The sequence below is a fragment of the Alnus glutinosa genome, chromosome 12 (genome assembly GCF_958979055.1).
Source record: "Alnus glutinosa chromosome 12, dhAlnGlut1.1, whole genome shotgun sequence".
Classification (NCBI taxonomy): Eukaryota; Viridiplantae; Streptophyta; class Magnoliopsida; order Fagales; family Betulaceae; genus Alnus; species Alnus glutinosa.
In genome coordinates, this window is record NC_084897.1 from 26,229,137 (window position 1) to 26,250,714 (window position 21,578).

The 21,578-nt window shown below is 35.2% G+C and overlaps 2 protein-coding genes across 2 annotated transcripts; both read right to left on the reverse strand.

The window, feature by feature from the left end:
• Positions 1-235: 235 nt before the first annotated feature.
• LOC133851846 (aspartyl protease family protein 1-like) lies at positions 236-5,254 on the reverse strand. The gene is made up of 10 exons (XM_062288441.1): positions 4,666-5,254; positions 3,942-4,083; positions 3,089-3,321; positions 2,240-2,464; positions 1,978-2,113; positions 1,817-1,890; positions 1,628-1,727; positions 1,494-1,551; positions 805-876; positions 236-706 (listed from the first exon to the last, which is right to left on the reverse strand). Exons 1-10 carry the CDS (start codon positions 4,983-4,985, stop codon positions 498-500), a joined length of 1,569 nt encoding a protein of 522 aa, XP_062144425.1. The 5' UTR covers positions 4,986-5,254; the 3' UTR covers positions 236-497.
• An 8,604-nt stretch (positions 5,255-13,858) lies between these two features.
• On the reverse strand, positions 13,859-18,095 carry LOC133851624 (aspartyl protease family protein 1-like). Its single transcript, XM_062288124.1, has 10 exons — positions 17,524-18,095; positions 17,293-17,428; positions 16,198-16,433; positions 15,811-16,035; positions 15,553-15,688; positions 15,386-15,459; positions 15,208-15,307; positions 15,074-15,131; positions 14,420-14,491; positions 13,859-14,332 (listed from the first exon to the last, which is right to left on the reverse strand). The coding sequence occupies exons 1-10, from the start codon at positions 17,814-17,816 to the stop codon at positions 14,118-14,120; spliced, it is 1,545 nt and encodes a 514-aa protein (XP_062144108.1). The 5' UTR covers positions 17,817-18,095; the 3' UTR covers positions 13,859-14,117.
• Between the last annotated feature and the right edge of the window lie 3,483 nt (positions 18,096-21,578).

The window sequence follows — 21,578 nt, forward strand, 5'->3', positions numbered from 1 at the left end:
TTTTTCATCGGCTTTGAAGTTTTTGACGTATTTATTGGTTAAATAAATACTTAATATTGATATAATAATAACCACCGTAGCACGTATTTGAATCTTGAAAGGGACTACTTATAAAAAGGGCTGTCGTTTTAATCTATTATATAGTATATCATAATGGAGATTTCCAACTGTTTCGACCGGAAGAATGAATAACATAGCTCCAAAATCTCAAAGTTTAAACTTGAAAATTGAAATGTAACAACTCTATAACAATGGCTTCTGTTTATAAATTATCTAGAATATAAAAATTCATTATTTACAACCCCATGTTCAAATAATTGCCCCCAAACACAAAAAGGAGAGGAAAAAAGAAGAAGAAGAAGCCAACAATGCTTCCTATTCTTTATTGTTTGAAGAAAATAAAAGAAACAAAAAAAAATGCTGTAAACCTGAAATACAATGCATATCAATGTGTATGATACAGGGGTCGAGAAGCCTCAGGAAAAAAAAAGAATTGATCAAACAATGGCAAAAAATGAAACAAAAAGCATTGAGAGAGTGTAAGTACAAAACTTCAACTTAGGTGAATGATTGGATGGTGATGGCATAGGTATACTAGAATTGTTTCCATTCGGTTTTGCGGCTTCTGGGTTGACGACAGTGGGGGAACCACCAGGAGAGGGTGATGGGCTGACTGCTAGAGTGTTCGAATTCACATCATCGTAGCCTGGGGACACCAAGTCTCATTATAAACACTTAAAGAAATTATCATGAGAAATGAAATTCAATCTTAAAAGAAATACAAGGTGATGAAACTGCACTCACAGTTAGAGTCCTTCCAACCCAATACCATTCTCTTGCGATCAAAAACAATGTGATAACCAGTCATGAAGTTTTCTGGATGAAGATGAATAAATTCATATTGTAAGTGGCAATTTCCCAATTCAAACGTGTAAGGATACATAATGGCTTTCAATGACATATGGGGACAAGAAAATCCAGGTCATAGTTTTACCAAAATCTAACTAGGCAATATCGGCTTGTTCAACAATGCAATGATGAAATCGTGTTCGTTGTTTCTCATGCAAACATCAATGTCTGATTTAAAACATAGAGAGCACAACCAACCATGACCAGCCTCCTTCTATTTGTACCCTCACATTGATAATCTGAGTATATACTTTGTATCTTTAAATCAGAGACCAGTGAAGAGGTATCTTGGCATAATAATTTTTAAGCACCAGGGAGTGGAAATATAGGTTTAAACATCACTGTCTGATTTACAACTTCAGAATTCGTTATCAACAAATTTGCAAACAGAGCAAGATAATATAGGACTTTCGCAACAATATAGTATTTCTGATAGTCACCTTGTAGAGGAATGAATGCACAAATTCCAAATCCCAAATTTACAAAAAAAATGAAAAATGCAACTCCATTATATGCAGGTTTTAGAATAAGAAAAGTTATTCTTTCTCTGCAAAAACTAAAGTTACTTATAAATAGATACTCACGTCCTATGATGTTTATATCTTCGCTTTTGAGAAGAGCCAGACAATACACATATCCACCCTGAAGACCACAACATCAAATTTCAGCATAATTCAAGCAGGAATAGGAAATTAAAGCACTAGAACTAAGACCACACCTGAATAGAGAACAATTCTATGGGACTATGGAGAAAATATATGTCTCCACCTTTCATTGTCAGATTCACATCAGGAATCATATCGACGCTTTGATTTGCACTGCATGCAAAGTGGAAGTTAGTCCCTCAGGGTTGAAAGGAGAAAACTAATACAAAACAGGAATAGGGTTTTCTCTAGATATAGATGACCTTAAGTTATAACAATATTCAAAAGGGAGCTGGGAATCAGATGCATGCCGCTTTTCTTGAACGTTGGAATTGAACTGCAAAACAACATAATCATTGATAATTATATATTTTAAGATGAAACTCCCAGTGATATCATGAAACACATTATTTCAAGAACTTACACTCTCAGAAATAAAAGTATAAGCTGGGTCGGTTAGGGCTGTAAACGATGTACCAGAGTCAAAGATTGCACTGAACCCCAGCTTAGAAGAATTTTTTCCCACAGTTATTTGAGTGATGCTGATGTTATAAGTAGGACTGATAACAAGTTCCCAAGGACAAAATCAGTACAAACAGCATGGGATTTCAGTCAAAGATAATCTTTTTGCGAAACTAAACAAACTTTCCCATCAGCATTTTCAATATCAAGAAGTGACAACTTACTGTGATTGCCTGACATTGAATGGTGTTTCTTTTTGGTCTGAGCTGCCATTATTTCCAAAAGTGATTCTCCCCAAAGTATCAGGTCCAAAACACATGGAAAAAGAATTCGATGCTAGCCCATTTCTTGCTAAGGTGCTAGGAACAGATATATCCTCCATACCAAGCCCAAATAGACCGTTTGGTGCTCCACCCTCCAAAAAAGAACCAGTCTGGCTTTGACCACAACTGCAACAGAGTAACATAGTTCAATTACAAGGGCCACAAATACAAAGAAAATTGCTGAACAATGCTGACCATTAGGTTAAAAACAAGAAGCAACTTCAGGGAATAAAAAATTAATTCTAGCCCATCAATGAAGGAGAAGAAAAGAGCCGATTATCAGGTTAAAGGCTCCGATATGTTTTTGGTAATATCACTGACCACTCTAGAGGTTTCTAATATATTGATCTCCCAAGCATCATCTACCTACCCCCATGGGAATTTTTTTCAACTTTTCGCTTCTTGCATTAGAAAGATTTTTATTGAATCAGTACAAGCAAGGCAAATAACACCTTGAGGAATCCTCATAGTAAAAAGCCATACCAAACTCCAGATTCAGCATCCACATGATCTACATTTGCCAAAATATCCATTTTTTTCTAGATCTTTTGTCATTTTAACTAATGATTATTTAATTCTAATCCGGTTTTTAAAATTGATATCATTACATATATAACATCAGTATCACGTTCACTTGAAAAGTTGCCTTTGTAGTACCTAGTGAATGTTTGTGATATTGCCAAAAACCACATAGGAGGGTTCAACAATGTCCCAAATTTTTTGGCAGCAGAGCAATGGCAAATAACCTACCCAAAAGTAATCGGAGCGTCAACAGGCTTTAGTTGATCATCATCTGTAATTAAGTGCAAAACATCGTCCACCAAGATCCCAGTAGATGAAGTATTACTAGAAAGATACACACGTTGATAAGCACAAGCACTAGTTGCTGAAGGGCATTGAGTTTGTTCGCATAAGGGACCGTTGCAGGCAACTATTCCGCTTGTTGATGAGTTATTGGGGCTGTAAATGCTAAGGTTGAATACCTGTTTGATAAAAGAATTAAGTAATTCTCAAGGAATTCGAGACTTGAAGAAAGTTTCTTTCACCACCAATCCACAAAACAACTAAATACATGGAAAACATCAGTCCAGCCTAAAACTATGATTCTGTAGATCAGATATAAGATATTACTCAATATGCACTACATTAACTTTTCTGGATGCTATTCTCATACATTGGTAAAATTTGCTTTGGGCGGCAAAGAAAACACTGGCGGCTATTGCTAGGAGCCCGGATGCAACTTGACATATATATATTGAGTGTACTCAAATCTAGATCCTAAATTTCAAAAACCCATGCAATTATGGATGTTTTGAGCGTTTGAAGTTTGTACCCGAGTGTGGAATTCAATAGAGAAAAAAAAAAAAAAAAAAATCTAGGTAAAACTTTGAATTTTTTCACATAACTGAATCCTAAATTTGCATATGAATTTGTACTCAAAACAAAAACAAGAACAAATTTACATCCAAACAAGGGCTAAGTTTCACATTTCAGTTGCTAATGATATGGAAATTTGAGTACCTTTCCCCTTCATCCAAAAATTCTCATTTTACAAAGATGCATGATAATAAATCATTAACAGAATTTATTGTAAATAACATACCTGCCCTGATGATAACCGTAAGCCTGTAATGCAACCGCCTTTCTTACATTCGCATGGTAGCCAGAACAAATCACTGCCTGTGTCTAATGCCACCAAAAACGATAAACTTGGCGTCCCCACGGAAACATTGGCATAATGCAAACTGAAATACCGAGAATATTGGAAGAAATAGTTAGTAGAAAAATGACAAGAAGAACACCATCAAACATTCCTACCCTGTTTGGTCAACAAGAAAATCAACGGAAAATTCAAACAAGCTTTTGGGGGACAGTTTTTAACTTTTTAGGGACACGCTTTGAGAAATTCCATCTCTAACAATAAACAAGAAAGAAACGCCAAAGAATTACACGTTTGGCAGAATCCGCTAGAGAAAACCCCAAAAGAAAAACATTTAATCAACCGAATCTAGTACAGACATAACAATCCTACCAGACAGGTCCTTACCTGGTTACCTTCATGGGAAACAAAATTACAAAAGCACAAAATCTGAGTATCTGAGTCTAACAACTACCTAGAACCGCAACACACGGTGATATTGGTCGGAGTGCAATTAAAACCCATGTCAAGTAATAACAACAAAAGTAAACAGAAAAAAACTCTCATCTCCTTTTTCTTTTTCTCCAGTTTCTCATCATCCAAATCCTCAAAACCCCACTAAAAATTCTTATTAAAAAAAATGACACGAAAAAAAAAAGGAATTCAGGGACGGGCTTAAGTGTCGTACAATCCCAAAGAGGCGGAGAAATAGGTGTCGTTTCCGTTGGCGAAAGTGAGCGGCGACGACTGGTCGTTGCTAGAGGCGAGGTGGCGGCCCCGAAGTATGCGGTCTCGGTGTGCCATAGCCACGTAGTACTCTACGCTCCCTTTCTCCGGGAGCCCCTCGACACCCAGAAGTCCCAAGACCGGATCCGAGAACCGGTGGTGGATGTCGAACCCGAACTGCGACCCGAACCCATAGCAGCTCCGGGAACCGAAACCCACCAACAAAACGAATAGCATAAAGGAATAGTATGTAAATGCAACAGTACTACGAGGCCAGGCCATGGCTTAGAATAGAAGGAGTTGTTGCCGCTAGAATGTGTGTGAGTTCTCTCGACTTGTCTGTTCAGGCATGAAAAGGAATGAGGAATGTGAAAGGTTTATATACAGTAAAGAAGTTGACGCGTTCCCACCAGAAAAAGGAGGAGGAGGAAGAAGAAAACTGAGAAGGCAGTCGTTGAGAGAGAGAGAGAGAGCTGGCTGGAAGGTGCTTTGGTCGATGCTTGTATTGCAAAAGTCAACATTCGCTGTTGCTTTGTGACGCGGATCCGGAACTGTCGGTGACGAGTTTCTGGTTCTGTTTTTCTTCTTTATTTCTCAAGCTGTTATAATTATTCTTATTATCTAGGGAATTTTTGTTTAAAAATAATTGCTATTTAAATCTTACACCCATATACTTTAGAATATTTACATATCTCTCTCCTTCTCTCTTTTTATGTATTTATGACAAACTACTCTCGAGAATAATATGATCATTTTACATTTGTTTAGATGCAAAGATGTTTTATCTTTTGTAATGAAAATTAAGAGTGGAGTTAATGAGTTTTTTATTCCTTTAGCATTGAAGATTCTTTTTTGCACATAGGAAAATTATTTGTGATTTCATATATATTTTCATCCAACTTAACAACAAAATTAGATGAAGTGAATAACCTAACACTTACCGAAACTTCACAATATAGTTCAAATTCCACTAATTAAGTTAAAGTTTATATATGGAGATAAGCAGGGCAGAATGATGTCGTCCCCCCTCCCCCAATACTTAAAACTCCTCTAAATTTTATATTTTTATGAAATAAACCCTTTGAAATTAATCTTTTACACTCTAATTTTTTTTTGTTAGTTTTGTCTCCCCACACATGAAATTGTAGTTCCGCCCCTCAAATAAGTGACACATCAAGAGTAGTTTGTTAAAGGAAAAATGTCATTTACCATTTGAGTTTTGTGCATGAATCTCACTCTTTATGCCTTACAAAGTTTAGAATCTTCAATAAATCAAACTGAGTTTTCGCAATGTGTAGCTCATGTGTTTCCTGTCATTCTGTCAATATCAAGAATTTTCTTTGGCGGCTCATGTTAATAAGAAACCTTTTCTTTTTTTGGCATGCAATATTACCAAAATGGTGTAAATCCGAACCGGATATAACCGGCTGGGAAACTGGATTCGGGCATTAACTGGCTCTAGAAAACCCGGTTGGTACACGGGTGCCCGGAGCCGGAGCCGGAGCCGGGTATTTATTTCAAAAAACCTCGGTTATACCCGGGTACCCGGCTCTGGGTAGGTTAATTAATTAAAAAAGAAAGAAAAATTACCCCCTGCCGTTTTATCCTAAAACTACACGGCTTAGGAAGGGGGAGGAGCATTTCATCATTTTCGTAAAAACTTTGTTGCCCTATTATCAAATTCAAGTATCAAAACTCAAAAGAGTCAAAGACCCTTCAATTTTGCTCACTGCAGCCGCTCAAGTTCACCTTCAGACAAAAATCCATTCAAAAATCAAAACTCTGCCGCCGCTCAACTTCTCTGAGAGTCTGAATCATCTCATCTCTTTCTCCATTTCACTCTCCATCACCGATTCACCACATCACGTTGAAACTGAAAAAGTCTACCCTTCACTTGTTCAACCGCTCGCCACTCCTCGCCGACTCCTCGCCGACCGTCGCTAACTCCTCACCGACTCGCCGCCTACCAGGTAACCAGCCGGTCCAGCCTTCTTCTTCTTAGTTCTTCTTCTAACTCGTCGCTCACTCTTCACGTTCACTCTGTTTGTATTCAAATTTGGTATTTTTGAAGTAGAACGAGCAAATATTTGAAGGATATTTGTCTATTTGAAGGAGATCCTCAGATAATCAGATCAGGTTTTTTTCTCTAATTTTTTTTTTTTTTTTAAGTATGATATTTCATCTACTTGATAATCTGTTTGATATTAATAGTCGACTTTTTTAAAAAAAAAAAATTGCATCATTTTTTGATATGGGTCTTCTACGACAATAAATAAACTTATCTATTGCGTGATGGATTATGATTCATACACTACATTAAATTGTTTAGGTTTTGTGGGTAAACGGTATTGAAAAAATGCTAGTTCAATTTGAAATTTAGGTTTTTTTTTTTTTTTTTTTTTTTTAAACAATTAAATTTATGCATGTTCTTCATATTATTGATGAATATGACTGCAAGAAACTTTGTATTATTATGTTGTTAATGTTGTTTTATATTATTATGGCTCTTAATTGTATGGTCAGTACTATTAAGTGTAATATTGTTTTTATGCTCCAACTAGGCCTATTATGGAAAATGTCAATGAGTCACATGACAAGCCTCCAACTACAAATGTTGAAATCTCATCGCCTTCCTTGCAAACCGAATTGGATCCCTCCAAAAACAAACCACAAGCTATGAATCGGTCAAAAGTATGGTTACACTTTACAAAAGTGATACCAATTGACAAGGAAAAGCCTAAGGCAGCATGCAATTATTGCAATAAGATGTTAGAGTGTCACTAGAGACATGTCACTTCTGCTTTGAAGAACCACCTTACCTATAACTGTCCAACCTCTCCACTTAGAAATTTGGAAAAATCCAATGTACCCAAAGGTCAAACTCTCTTGCAACAGTCATTTAAAAAAAATGTCAGAGAGCGGTAGTTGCCATACCACCCAACTAGGATTTGTGAAGTACGATTCGATTAAAATAAGGAAGTTGGTTGTTCAATATTTCATCATGGAGGAATTACCTTTTAGGCATATGGAGAGTTGTGGGTTTAGAGAATTGATAAATGAAATTGAACCAATGTTCAATTTTCCATGTCGCATTACTCTACAAAAAGATTGCATGAAACTTTATGAGGAAGAAAAACTTAAATTGAAGGCTTTTTTGAGGGGTAAAAGAATTAGCATCACTACTGATACATGGACATCTCTTCAAAATTTGAACTACATGGTTGTTACTGCTAGCTACATAGATTCTAGTTGGAGAATGCATAAAAAAATAATCAAGTTTAACTTGATTTCAAGTCATAAGGGTGAAAATATTGGAAGAATGTTGGAAAATACATTGATAGAATGGGAGATTGAATCCGTGTTCACTATTACAGCTGATAATGCGACAGTCAATGATGTGGCGATTGATTATATGAAAATGAAGTTGAAGGACAAGAGAGGTTCTATTTTGGGAGGTGAATTCCTTCACATGAGGTGTGCCGCTCATATATTAAATCTTATTGTAAATGAAGGCTTGAAAGGATTGGGTGATTGTGTTTCTAATATTAGGAACGCAGTGAAATTTGTGAGGTCTTCACCGCAGATAATGGCAAGGTTTAAAGAATGCATAAAGTGTGAAAAAAAAAATTCAATGTACGAAGTCAGTGTGTCTAGATGTTCAAACAAGATGGAATTCTACGTACTTAATGTTGAGTGTGGCTGAGAAGTATGAAAAAGCTTTTACTTGACTTGGGGAGGAAGATGGTAATCCTTTTGTTGTTCCTAGCTATGATGAGTGGAAAAATGCTAGGGAATTTGTGAAGTATTTGAAACTTTTTTATGAAGCCACATTGAAGTTTTCTAGTTCAACTCATGCCACCTCCAACTCATATTTCATTCAACTTTGTATTATTATAGAGACATTGTCCGATGGGTGTATGAGTTGTAATCCTATCCTTAGTGCAGTGAGTTGGGATATGAAAAAAAAAAAATATGAAAAGCATTGGGGGACTATGGAAAGGATTAACTTATTGTTGTATATTGCTCATGTTCTTGACCCGCGTACCAAGTTGAAGGCGTTAAAATATTACTTGGTAAAATGCAGTGGCCTTGATTGGGCGAAACAAATCGAAACAAATGTGAAAGACCTCTTGAACCGTTTGTGGGAGCAATACGATAAGTTATATGGGAAGCGTTTGTCTAACCTTGATGGCTTGATGCGGGTGTGGAAAATTCAAGTGTTGCTTCTATAGATGTTAGTGTTGTTGATGATGATGATGATGCACTTACAGAGACGAAATATATGAAGTTTTTCATCGAACACCTTGAGGAAGAGAACAACTCGGAGTGTATGTTGGAGGTGGATCGTTATTTTTTGGATGGGTGTGAAGCATCAACAAATGAATTTGATATCTTACTTTGGTGGAAGGTTAATGCACCTAAATATCCTATCCTCGCAGAGATAGCCCGTCAGGGGTGGAGCCAGCCCCCCCAAGTTTGAAAAAAAAAGCTTTAGGGGGGCCAAAATTAGAAAAAATAACAAAATTTGGGGTAATTTTTTTTTTTTTGTTGGGGAGAACCTTGGTGCCCCCTTAGTGGCTCCGCCCCTGTAGCCCGTAATATATTGGTCATTCCTATTTATACAGTTGCATCTGAGTCTGCATTCAGCAACAGAGGACGCATATTAGATCCCTTTAAGAGTTCTTTATCTCCATTGACAGTTGAGGCCTTGGTTTGCACACAGGATTGGTTAAAGAGCAATGAAGACTTGGAGTATGAGAATTTTATTGAAATATTTGATGAGCATGGTAAATGTTTATAAATTCATTTTAGTTTTCATTATTATTAATTCATTTTATTTATTTATTCATTTAACTAATTCTCTTTTTCTTTTTTCCTTCTATTCTAGTTATAGATGATTGAGAGCAAAGCTACAAAAAGCCAGAAACCGGAAGGATATGTTTAATATATGTTTATGATTCTATGAACTTTTGGTTATGAACTTTTTTAATATGTTTATGGACTATTGGTTATGAGCTTTTTTAATATGTTTATGGACTTTTGGGTTTGAACTTTTTTAATATGTAATTTGTAATATGTTGATATTTGCATTGTTGTTGTTGTTGTTGTTTTTTTTTTTTTAAATTATGTTGGTATATGATGTTGCCAAATGTGGATATATTGTTTTTGAGCGTGGATTAGTTGATATTTCATTTATGTTGGTAATTGTCTCTGCCCTAAGTGGCACAGATATCACTCATGAAGAGTCGAAGAGCGGCTCCTAAATCTCTCTTCTAAACCATGGTGCATCAGGCTATAGGCTATAGGTTCGTGTTCAAAATTATGGCTGGGAAATACTTCTTCTAAAGCTGCATATTCTAGTTATTTCACTAACAAAAACATGTAACTTATAGTTATTTCATTAACAAAAACCAAAAACATGTAACATTTTTTTTTTCTCCTTCCTGTTTGAGTATAAAAGCCTGGGCACTGCAGTGAAAGATATGGAAGCTAGCTCCAATGAAGCACTGCATAAGCTTTCTAGTGTTGCTTCTGGGCATTACTGGTATAAAAAAGTTTAAATGAAGTTGAAAAAAAGTAGGTCCAATACTAAAATAAGTCCAATATATATATATATATATATATATATATATATATATATATATATAACACCCGGACCGGATAACCGGTTTTATCCGGGTATCTCAGATACTCGGGGTACCTGGGTTCGGGGCCAAGTGTTGAAAACAAAAAACTCGGAGACTCGAAGCCAGTTCTCGATTTTTACCCAATACCTGGGAATCCGCTCCGGGTTTACACCTCAATGGGCAAATGAGTGCTTCTCATGGTTCAAAACATACTTGGGAGTTTGGGCCAAACTGAAAACATGAGAAGAACAAGGGCATAGATAAGAGAATCAACAAAAAGTAAGGATGCGAAAAAAAAAAAATATAAATATCGAAATACAGGGAAATATTTTTTAAGACCACAAAATACCGGACATATGAAGGTCGTTGGAGGTTGTTGGTAAAGCCGTTGAAATTAGAGCCCCTTAGATAGCGGGGCAAGATGGGTCCACGTGTCAAACATCCAATCGTTCAACTCGGCTTGGCCGATTTCAACTCCTAACTCCGTTGAATAAGTGCCGTTCTTAATTTCTGGGAACTTCATGCGCGTAGTTTTTTTTTTAATTATGCATGACATACGCTACTGCTCTTTAAAGTAAAGCGACTAGGCGCGTGCATCTCACACCGGTTTGCGTGTCAAATGCCATATGGGGTGACAGACTTTTCGTTCCAAGTTCCAACCAACGGCGTTTACTTGAAGAATTAATTAACACTCAAAGTCGCCAGGAAAAAACGTTTCAAGAATGTTTTGAATTATATAGGTTAATTTTAGTTGGACTTATTTAATAGAATAATCTTACTTTTTAATTATAACTCGATAATCTTTTACTGAGTTTATGCTAAATTTGCGAGTCGTGTAAAAAATTATCAACAAAAAATTATCGCATGTTGAATTTGAGTCGTGTTGAAACATGAGTATATGATTATATAGGTCAACAATAACCTGACCCATTCAATTAAACGGATTATACTCCGTAATTTTATCTCGTTAATTTCGTATTGAGTTCATATCAAATTTTTAAGTCATGTTAAAAATTGTTAACCCTACCAACAAAGACGGGAATTAGGGAGGCAATATTAAGGCTGTTCATTGCATGTAGGCAATGAGCAACCTCATGTAACAAGACACCCAACTAACCCGAGTCCAACTCTATTCGGCAAGTTCTCTCTCTCTTATTTCATATGATATGCATGTTAGGTAAAAGTTATCCAACTAAAACTCCTTGTCTTATTTTCGGTAAAGATTGTTTAGATTAATTTTCTTGAATAATAATAAAAAGTGATTGATTGATGCGATATAAAGTAGAAAGAATTTGTACAAAAAAGTAAAAATATTTTGTTTTGTAGTGAGTTTTTTATTTGAATAATAATTAAAAAAAATTATTGACGTGATATAAAAAGTGAAAAAATAATAATAATAATAATAAATAATAAATGTTTTAAAGTTGACTTTTTATTTAGAGAAGTAAAAATAAAGAAAGGTAATGGAAGTAACCAACCAAAGTCATATATATTTGAATGTTCTTAAGTCCAGTACGTATTTCTAGAAAAAAAAAAATAATAATAATAAAAATGTTACGTTGACATGAAATTAAAACAACTGACCAATTCAAGTTAGTTTTCTTAATTTATAATTTAGGTTTTTATTATTGTGCCATCGTGATGTACGTGTACTAACGGTACTATATTTAATACGCACGTATATGCAAGACTATTTTTTTTTTTCAATAGATTATATGCAAGAGTATTGAGTATGGAAGTTTTTTATAAATTTTTTCTTAAATATAAGAAATAAAACCAATATAAAATAATTACTGCTGGTGCTCTTAAAAAATTTGAAGACCAGTTCAAGCCCCACTTTGCGTTGTTGAAAACGAAGGGTTTGTTGGAACGTACAGTAGGGGTATGATGGACCTGACCTGATCAATGCGAAGACCAGCCCACTTCAAGTCCTGCAAATGGGCAGCCAATCCTTGTCCAATCTGGTTTTCGAGATCTTTAAGGATATTTTTCGTCAGAATCATGTATTTTAACTGCAACTGACGGTCCCAACTATATAATGTTTTGTCTCTTTACTGAACGGGTTTAATTAACAGAAATCGCTGCCAATTCTTTAGAGATTTCAAGAATTGCATTAGTTTGATGGCAATTTCATGTAGATAGCAGCAGAAACTTTGGGAGCGTCTAGGTGATTACGACTCACTCCTAAAGCAATACGTTTTACCGATTTTATTGTTTAGTAGTTGATGTAATAAGTATGACGTTAACTAGAAATGATTGGAAGTAGCTAATAAATGCCTAGAAACATGTTCATAGTTTTGATTCTTAGCACAGAAAAATTACCATGAAAAGTGCTTTCATATTCATTATTATAATACTATTTCTCTCTTCTCTCTCAGCTCTTTGCATTTTATAGAGAATTGTGTTGGAAATTTGAAAAAAAATGTAAGGGTAAATATGAACTTATATTTTGTAAAGAAATAATATTTAACTGATATAAAAAAATATAAGAGAAGTTAGTGTGGATTGTATTTGAATAGATAAGTAAAAAGTAATTTTGTTCTTTAAATTTAAAATAATAATAATAATAATAAAAAAAAATAAAAAATAAAAGCGGTTGGAAATGCTCTTGTAGCCTGTTTTCAAAGCTCTTTCATTTGTTCATAACTCACGAAAGAAAAAGAAAAAAACATAGTAATATTCTTTTGAAAAGCAAAGAGAGTCGTTATCGAACAAAGAAACAAACATTAAGCTTATAGAAGAAGACATCATAAGCATTATCTGAAGATTTGTTGTTTTTCATGTTTTAAGGTCCGTGCTTGAGAAAGAAGGTGAGATGCTTACCACAAATTTGGATAGGCTGAGATGCGGTGGAGAACAGCGAGTACAACAGACACACAGGCAGGAGCAGTCCAACGCCAGGAGAGAGAGTAGAGAGGAACAAGAAGGAAGAGAAAACAAGGGTTTAAACATATTTTGAGTGGGCATTCTTGGAGGAAGAAAAAATTCTTCCCGCTTGAAATTTTGGTAAGTGCTAAATATTTTCAATGCGAAATCATGATTTTAGCTTGCGGGAAATTTTGGTAAGTGCAATATTTTCAATGCGAAATCATGATTTTAGCTTAAAATTGTACATTTTTAAATAAGCACCACCTAGCTAGCTTCTAGAAATTGCAGTATTTTCCACATTTTTAGAACGTGTGGTTTTTAAATCGTAATCTCAAGCACCTCACATTTTGCGATGTCTTTTAAAAACGCAGATTATCTTTGTAAAATAGCAATTCCAAACGCACCTTAAGAGTACGTTTGCTACTGCAATTTATCATACCAAAAGTGTGATCTTAAATCAAATCACAACAAATTTATCATGTACGCGTTTTTAAAAAATTGCAATTTGAAAAAGCAGAAAACACAAGTTTTCTAATTGCAAGCAGGAAGTGTATTTTTTTTTTTTTTTTTTTTTAAAGAAAGTGTTTTTTCAAATAGCATGTTTTAAAAGCACAAGTTTTGAAATCGGAAACCAAATCGACCGTACCAAAGAAAGAAAGAAACTAGGAAGGCAGAAATTTTACAAATTAGAATGGCGTACTGTATGGTGTAAGTGCACTATGTTCACATTCCCCAGACAGGATAGAGATATTCTGGCGTGCCATGAGCTAAAGAACAAACGTAACGCGAACCCATATGTGGACTAAAAAATGGGACTAGTAAAAGAAATACTTACATCAACATATGATACAGGGATATGACCTAAAATTTACTACCGTATGAAAATTGTAGGCCTGAAAAACAAATGACCTTAGAAAAGCTACAATAACAGAAACAGTATGACGAGAAATCTGAAGCAAGTCAGAGGAGAAATATGACTGCAGAAAGATGGCCATGCAACTGAACTCTGCGAACTATCTGCGGTCTCTTTTGTTGATTTTGGAGTATAGTTCCCTAGTCCGGCAGCGACAGCAGGAGAAGTAGTGATAGAGTGCGGTTTTATTGGGAAAGTATGATGATCTTCAATGTCATAACCTGCATAAGCGGCCAAAGGGTGGTTAAAGAAGGATATGGATGAAAACATCAAAGAAAAAAATGTGCATAAACGAGAGCAACACTTACAGTCAAACTTCTTCCAGCCCAAGACAAGTTTTTCTCGGTCAAATACAACACGGTAGCCAGTCATTAAGTTTTCTGTATAAAGATCAATTACTGAATTATAAGCAAGTAGAGTTTTCATACAGAAATAGATGCACAAAAGCAAGGACATTGAATTAGAGTAATTCTAGAAGTCTCTCTTGTGTCCCTCCAAAAATGATGTGATTTTTAAATTCACAATTTGATTAAAAAAATTCAATAGTGAACAATCACAAGCCCAATGGTAATTTTAAAAGCCACCTAATTTTTTTAGGGACACAAGAGAGACTTCTAAGAGAGACTTTTAGCATTACTCTATTGAACTGTTGTTGACAACAAAAGGAAGCATCCTACTGGCCCTCATTGAGATCAAGAAAATAACAGTGGCCAGTTTCATTTTGAGAGAGCCAAGTTGGCCAATCGTCATTTTTTCTTGACCACGGAGTACTATGCAATAAAGAAGCCCATATATGCATGTTATTTGGCCAGTTAAATTTTGGCTACTATAAGAACTTCTAGACATTAACCTTGCCCCGGGTTTGTATTTTGCAGCTGCTAAATATAGCATATGCGCCCACCCCCCCCTCCCCCCCCCCCCGCCCCCCCCCCTTCTCCCCCAACAACATGTAGAAGACTTACGTCCAATTATATTCAGTTCTGTGCTCTTGACAATAGCAAGGCAATAAACAAGTCCACTCTGCATATCAATAGGAGAAAAGATATTTAGTATCATTTGCATACGTAATGAACAAAAACATGGAATTAAACAGTACCTGAGTGGAGATGACAATTATGGGATCATAGACAGCAAACTGGCTTCCACCTTTCATGGTTAAACTCACGCTAGGTACCAGACTAGCATTCTCATTAGGACTGCCCATCATAAAGAAAAGTTTTAGATATGGAGGATATAAACTAAAACTAAATTATGGATATGATTTAGTATGTGACCTCATGTCATAACAATATTCAAAAGGGATCCTTGAATCAGGTGGACGCCGCCTATCTTGAGTCTGTGAATGAAACTGAAAAAGAACATAAAGTTGCTAAATTCCAGCACTCCATGTGCATATAAAATGAAAACAAGTAAAATTAATTTCATCATTTTTCGTGCTTACACCCTCTGCAAGCCTGGTATAGGTTGGCTCAACCAAGTATGTAAAAGATGTTCCAGAATCAAACAGAGCAGTGAAATCCACATCAATCAGAGTTGTGCCAACTCGAATCTGAGTAACAGTAATGTTATAGGTTGGGCTGCAAGACATATTCAGGCATAAAAGACAAAGACAACTAGATAAAACCATCCATTAGAGAGAAGTTTACCGATCTAGGTTCACAAGCAATTGGCATCTAGTAACAGAGAAATTACCACTTACTGTGATGGGTTCAAATTAAATGCGGTCTCTTCTTGATCAGGACTACCCTTGTCACCAAAACTGATCCTTCCAATCCCATCATGTCCAAAGCACATGGAGAAAGAATCTGCTGTAAATCCCTCACTTGATAGAATGCTAGGAACTGATATCTTCTCCATACCAAGCCCAAATAAACCATTGGGAGCTGCAACATCCAAAAACGAACCACTTTGAACCTGCCCACAGCTGTACAATTCATATTGCATCTTAATCACTAGACAGGATTGAGGGAGGTCCGGAGATGAAACAGAAAGAATCCAATAACCCAAAAGTACTCTCATCAAAAGAATGGTGCTGTAATAAGATGTAAGTGGTCAAATACGTTAAGCTAATAGTAGAACGACTCACCCAAATGTGACGTATGCCTCAACAGGCTCTTCATGAGTATCTTCTGTTGTTAAGTGCAGAACATCCTCTACCAATATCCCCGAAGTAGATGTTTCAGCTGAGACATAAGAGACCATGTAAGGGCAATTACTGAACGTTCCAAGGCATCGATTACGGTGTGCACACAGACTGTTGTTGCAAGTAACCTTTTTGCTTGTTGATGATCCTTTAGGGTTGTATATATTAAGCTCAACATCCTGCACAAGATGAATCTATTTAGGATATCAGAATCATCAATCATGCACAAACTTTTCATGTTTAGCTCAAGCCCAATGGGTATTATCCTCAGATTGCCAAATATAATCCAATGTGTCTTTAACAGTATTTTAAGGTAGACATTGGCTAATCTACCGATCGCTCCCTCACCAAAGAGTCAAAGACACTGTTTCGTCAGGAATCAAATCAATACTTACAAAACTACATAATAAATTTCCACTTCTAGAATGGCAACCAAGAAAAACAAATGATGTCCACAATCACAGAACAGATCTCTAACTACGTCGACAACAAGACAAAATGCCATGTTAAGTTAGCAAAACAAAATTGAGTGGCCCAATAACAGATTCACCACTTCCTTCATAAAATTGAAACAAGGAGGCATAACAATAAACAAGAAATTAATACCTCAAATCTCTCTCTGACTTCTCATCAATTATGTTTCCCACCAAACAATGCCCCCGATCAGTTTAACATCTATTGCAAATGTGTGATAGATTACCATTTATGTCAAAAGCATAAAAAACTGATGGGAAATGGTAAATGTCATCATTTAACCATATTCTAACAATCCCATTTATGTGAGGGCCCATACTCCCCCTCGATGAGAGAGGCCAACACTTCAAATTTCTAAATGCTCTAATATCATGATAACTGATAAGTTACACATGTCGCATCTAATGAGAAATGGTCAATCTAATCATTTTACCATTATTTTAACAATGTAACGGTGTGCATAAATTCACAGAAACAGAATTCTACTTCTCAGAAAAATACATAGCTAACTAAACCCAAAATTCTGATATTCACAGAGCTTAAAAATGAGAAAGAGAGTCATACAGAAGCGTAAACAGTGCCCACGGTAGGAGCACATCTACTGCAATCACAGGGTACCCAGAATAGGTCACTCCCCGTGTCCAGCGCCACCATAAACTTCACTCCCGGCGTCCCCAACTGCACCGTCGTATAATGCAAACTGTAACAAACCTCCACAAAACCAAAACATTCAAAGATAAACAAAAATTTAACAAAGAAATTCAAGATCACATCACAGAAGGCATTGAACCATACAATCCCAGGGAGCTGATCCGGAGGGTTGAGTTTCCGTCGGAAAAGGCGAGCGGAGCGTCGAACTCAGAGAGCTTGCGACCGCGGAGGAGGCGATCGCGGTCGGCGAGCTCGGCGTAGTACTCGACCGTGCCCTTCTCCGGCCATCTGTCGCCGGCGGCCTTGGACCACTTCCTGACGGGATCGGAGAAGCGGTGGTGCATCTTGAAGCTGAAGATGCGGCCGCCATTGCAAGAGCTGTGGGAGCTCCAGAGCGAGATCAAGAAGAGGAGGACAAGATTGTAGAAACAGAGCATAGTGGAAACCCTAGAAAGATTTTGGCATTGTGAAAGAAAGTAAGAGACGAAAACCTTTATATCTTGGGAGCCAGAGGAAGTGTTTAGGGTTTTGGGGTTTCAGAAAGAGTTGGGGGGGTGGTTAGTAGGATCTTGAACGGTAACTGTGAGAGTGGAAACTGGAAAGTGAAGTAGTTTGGGACTTTGGGGGTGATGGGGCCATGTGGAGTGGGTCCCATGTTTACCTTTGTTTGACAGTTGAGGTCCCGACTCCCGAGGAGGAGGTCGGCTTCAGCCTTCAGCCTTCAGCCTTCAGGGGGGAAAAATTATTTCCTAATCATTTCCTTCTTTTCTTTTCTTCTTCTTCTTCTTCTTCTTTTTTTTTTATTTTTTTTTTTTTTAATAATAATAATAATAATAATTTTTTTTTTTTTTTTTATATCAATCCTTTCTATTGGTTTTGTCAACTTTCGAGTACCATTCATATAAATTCGTCTAAATAGTTTATTAAAAGAATCGTGCTTAAATATAAATATAAATTTAGATTTGATTTATATTTAATTCATGTAAATTTATTTTTATTAAATTTTATCTTATAAATGTTATAAATTATATTTTTATCTCACAATAGTTTTTAACATTATTATTTAAATAAAAAAAATTGTTCTTAATGTGATATATATATAATTTTTTTTATAAATACTTTAGATAAGATTATACGATATAATATATAGATAGTTTGTTTCATGATAAAATATTATATATGATTTATTACAAACATAAGATTTGGTAATGCTAATTTTTATGTTTGTAAATACAAATTAATTTACTAACTAAGTATTACTAGTATGGAATTAAAAAAATAATATATATAACAATTATAATATTTACTTTATATAAAAACTAAAACAACTATCTAATTTGTTGATAAACTCAAACTAAACTTATTTTAAAAATAAAATTAAACGAATCAAATTTAAATATTTAATATTCGACTCAACTCAGTTCAATTAGATCCTTAAAACACATTTAATCATATGTTTTGTACCTACTCAACGATTATCAAATTATTACGTTCTTAATTAAACTCGACTTATCACTTGAACTCCATTTTGAGATAGAGATATGATTATCATTTTGGTTAAGGGAAATTTCTTTATTTTTAAAAGTTTTGATTTTGAAAAAATTTTAAGTGCATGTGGACGGAGTTATCCTAACTTTTGAAATCATTTGTAGTACCTTTTGACAATGGGAAATCTCCTTTGTAAGAAATGACGTGGCCTAAAGTTGCTACCGTGACAATGACCCGGCAATTTTATATGACTTGGACCTTTTGATATGGGATTATGTCACGTGTCACTATCTTACTAGCTATTGGATTCCTGTTCAAGGCCTAATGGTTTCCGTCAAGCCATTGATGTCAAGGATCAATTTGAAACAATTAAGAACATCTCCGGCATATTAGCTCAAAGTTTAATATTAACTATATTTAGCTAATATGATCACTTTTTCTCCTAGAGATTAGGTCAAAGAGTAATGCTACACGCACTCTCACTTCTCTACATCTATTTTCACATATCCTTAGGTGGTTTTTAAAATCACCATTGAATTAAAATTCAATAAAGATTCATATCAAAGCCAATTATAATTTTAAAAGCCACCTAAAAGTGTACAAAAATAGGTGTGAAAAAGTAGAAGTGTTTGTAACATTACTCTATGTCAAATGCATAAGGTGCTGCCGTGAATAGCAACCTTTTGCTATTTGCTGGAGCACAATAGATAAATATTTTATTGTTTTTCCATGTTATTGTTTTAGTTGTTTATTATTTCTCCTCTTTTTTTTTTCATGAAAATATAATATGATAAAAAAAATTGTGATAAATAATATTTTAAAATAAGTAGGGAAGAGAATAGATAATATGTTGAAAAGTGTATAAAAAAAGAAAAAGAAAAAGAAAAAAAAGCAGTTAATAAAGTAGAAAATTACACTATTTACTAAGTATTTTACCTGTTGTTGTTAGAGATGCTCTATGCAGACTTGGGGGATGAAGAGGGAGTGATAGAGATAATACAATTTTTACTACAAATTTACTTACAAACTGATGTAATAATTCATAATTATTTAAATGATTAAAAAAATTGGTTTGTCATTTTAATTAGTTAGTGATTAATTTGTCAATGACACACTCTTAATTATCTTACTAATTATGGATTGTCACATGACTCACATTAGTTTATAAGAAAATTAAAGTAAAAGTTGTAAAACTTCAAACATTTTTTCAGAAAAAAATGGTTTGGCTCAGAATCTCCGATTGCACGGTTATAATTGATGCAAAAACATATTATTCATCCCCATTGTCCAAAATGATGATCTTCAATATTTTTCTAAATATAATGTACAAATATAGAATTCAAACTCATTAATCTCATAATATTTACAAACTTATACCCACATTAATCAAGACATCCTTAAAAAAAAATAAAAATAAAAATAAAAATCTCATTTCGAGAACTATCATATTCTTTCCACAAACTCCTCTGCGTCATTTCTGAAGGAGAAGTTAGGCAGAGGTGAAGCCAAATTTATCGGAGAGCTTTGCTCTTGTAAACGGCGAAAGAAGCTCCATCTGATGAATAAACTGCACGTCCTGAACCAAAGGGTTATCCGTTCTGCCTGGAGGGGACCCAGAGTAACATGAAGGTGGGCACCCATTGCATATAGCTTCCCTTCCATCAATATTCTACATAACATTTATATCAAATGATTGGACTAATCAACTTCATAAATGTCACTGAAATTGGATGAACATAGTTTTCTTCAAACTGCGTAGGCGGAAATTCTTTCAACCCAGTCTTTTAAAATGGATGTAAGAATTACTTGTTCTAAAGATTTAGTTTGGAAGAAAACTCTGTCCGTTACAAATTGGGATAATGTAGCATGAATCCTTACCTTTTCAGAAATTATATTCAGAATATCTTTTCTTCCGTCTGTCAAATCTAATCTGAACCATAAAATGATTTGATGTTCGTGTTATGAGAGACCAAGGAAGAGAAAACAATTTAAGGAGAGCAAGTGTGATAAACAATCGAACCTGTGGTTGCTACATCTTGGGGGCTTGAGAAATTCAGGCATGGCAGGCCCAAGCCGGCGGGGTTTTGGGCAAAGGGGCTGGTCACTGCGGCCGCTAGAACCAAGCTTGTTTGTCTCTGAACCTGAATCAACAAGATTGCCTTTTGCTGCTAAATGGTGCATACTGCATAACTCTCTTCTGCCTTCCTCTCAAAATGAAGATGAAAAATCAAAGTCACAAGTAAAATGAAACAATAACTTACTTGTGACTCAACAATTTAACTCTTCCTATTTATTTATCCCTCATTGAAATGGCAATTAATAAAAACTATCCGTTAATTTAAGATTAGCCACACAATTGAGAGAGAGAGAGAGATAGAGAGAGTTGCAAGTGAGAAAATACTGATAAGTGGAGCCACATTGGAATGTAGACCCTGCCCAAGTGTAGGAAACAGAGCATTTGCTTGGCAAAGAGTGGATGTAGGATGTGTCTTGACTAGTTGGCTTTTATCTCCTGATTTTTCTCTATTTCTCATCTTTGCCTATAATCCATTTGGTCCAAGTAATTTGCACCAATTTGTCACCGAACTCCTTTGTATTATAATTTTAACATTTTTTTGCAAAAATATCTTAAGTTGGCACCGTTACATTTGTAGAGTGTGACAATAGTTGGATAAAAATGTAGTTTTTAGCATTACTGGTTTAAAAATGTA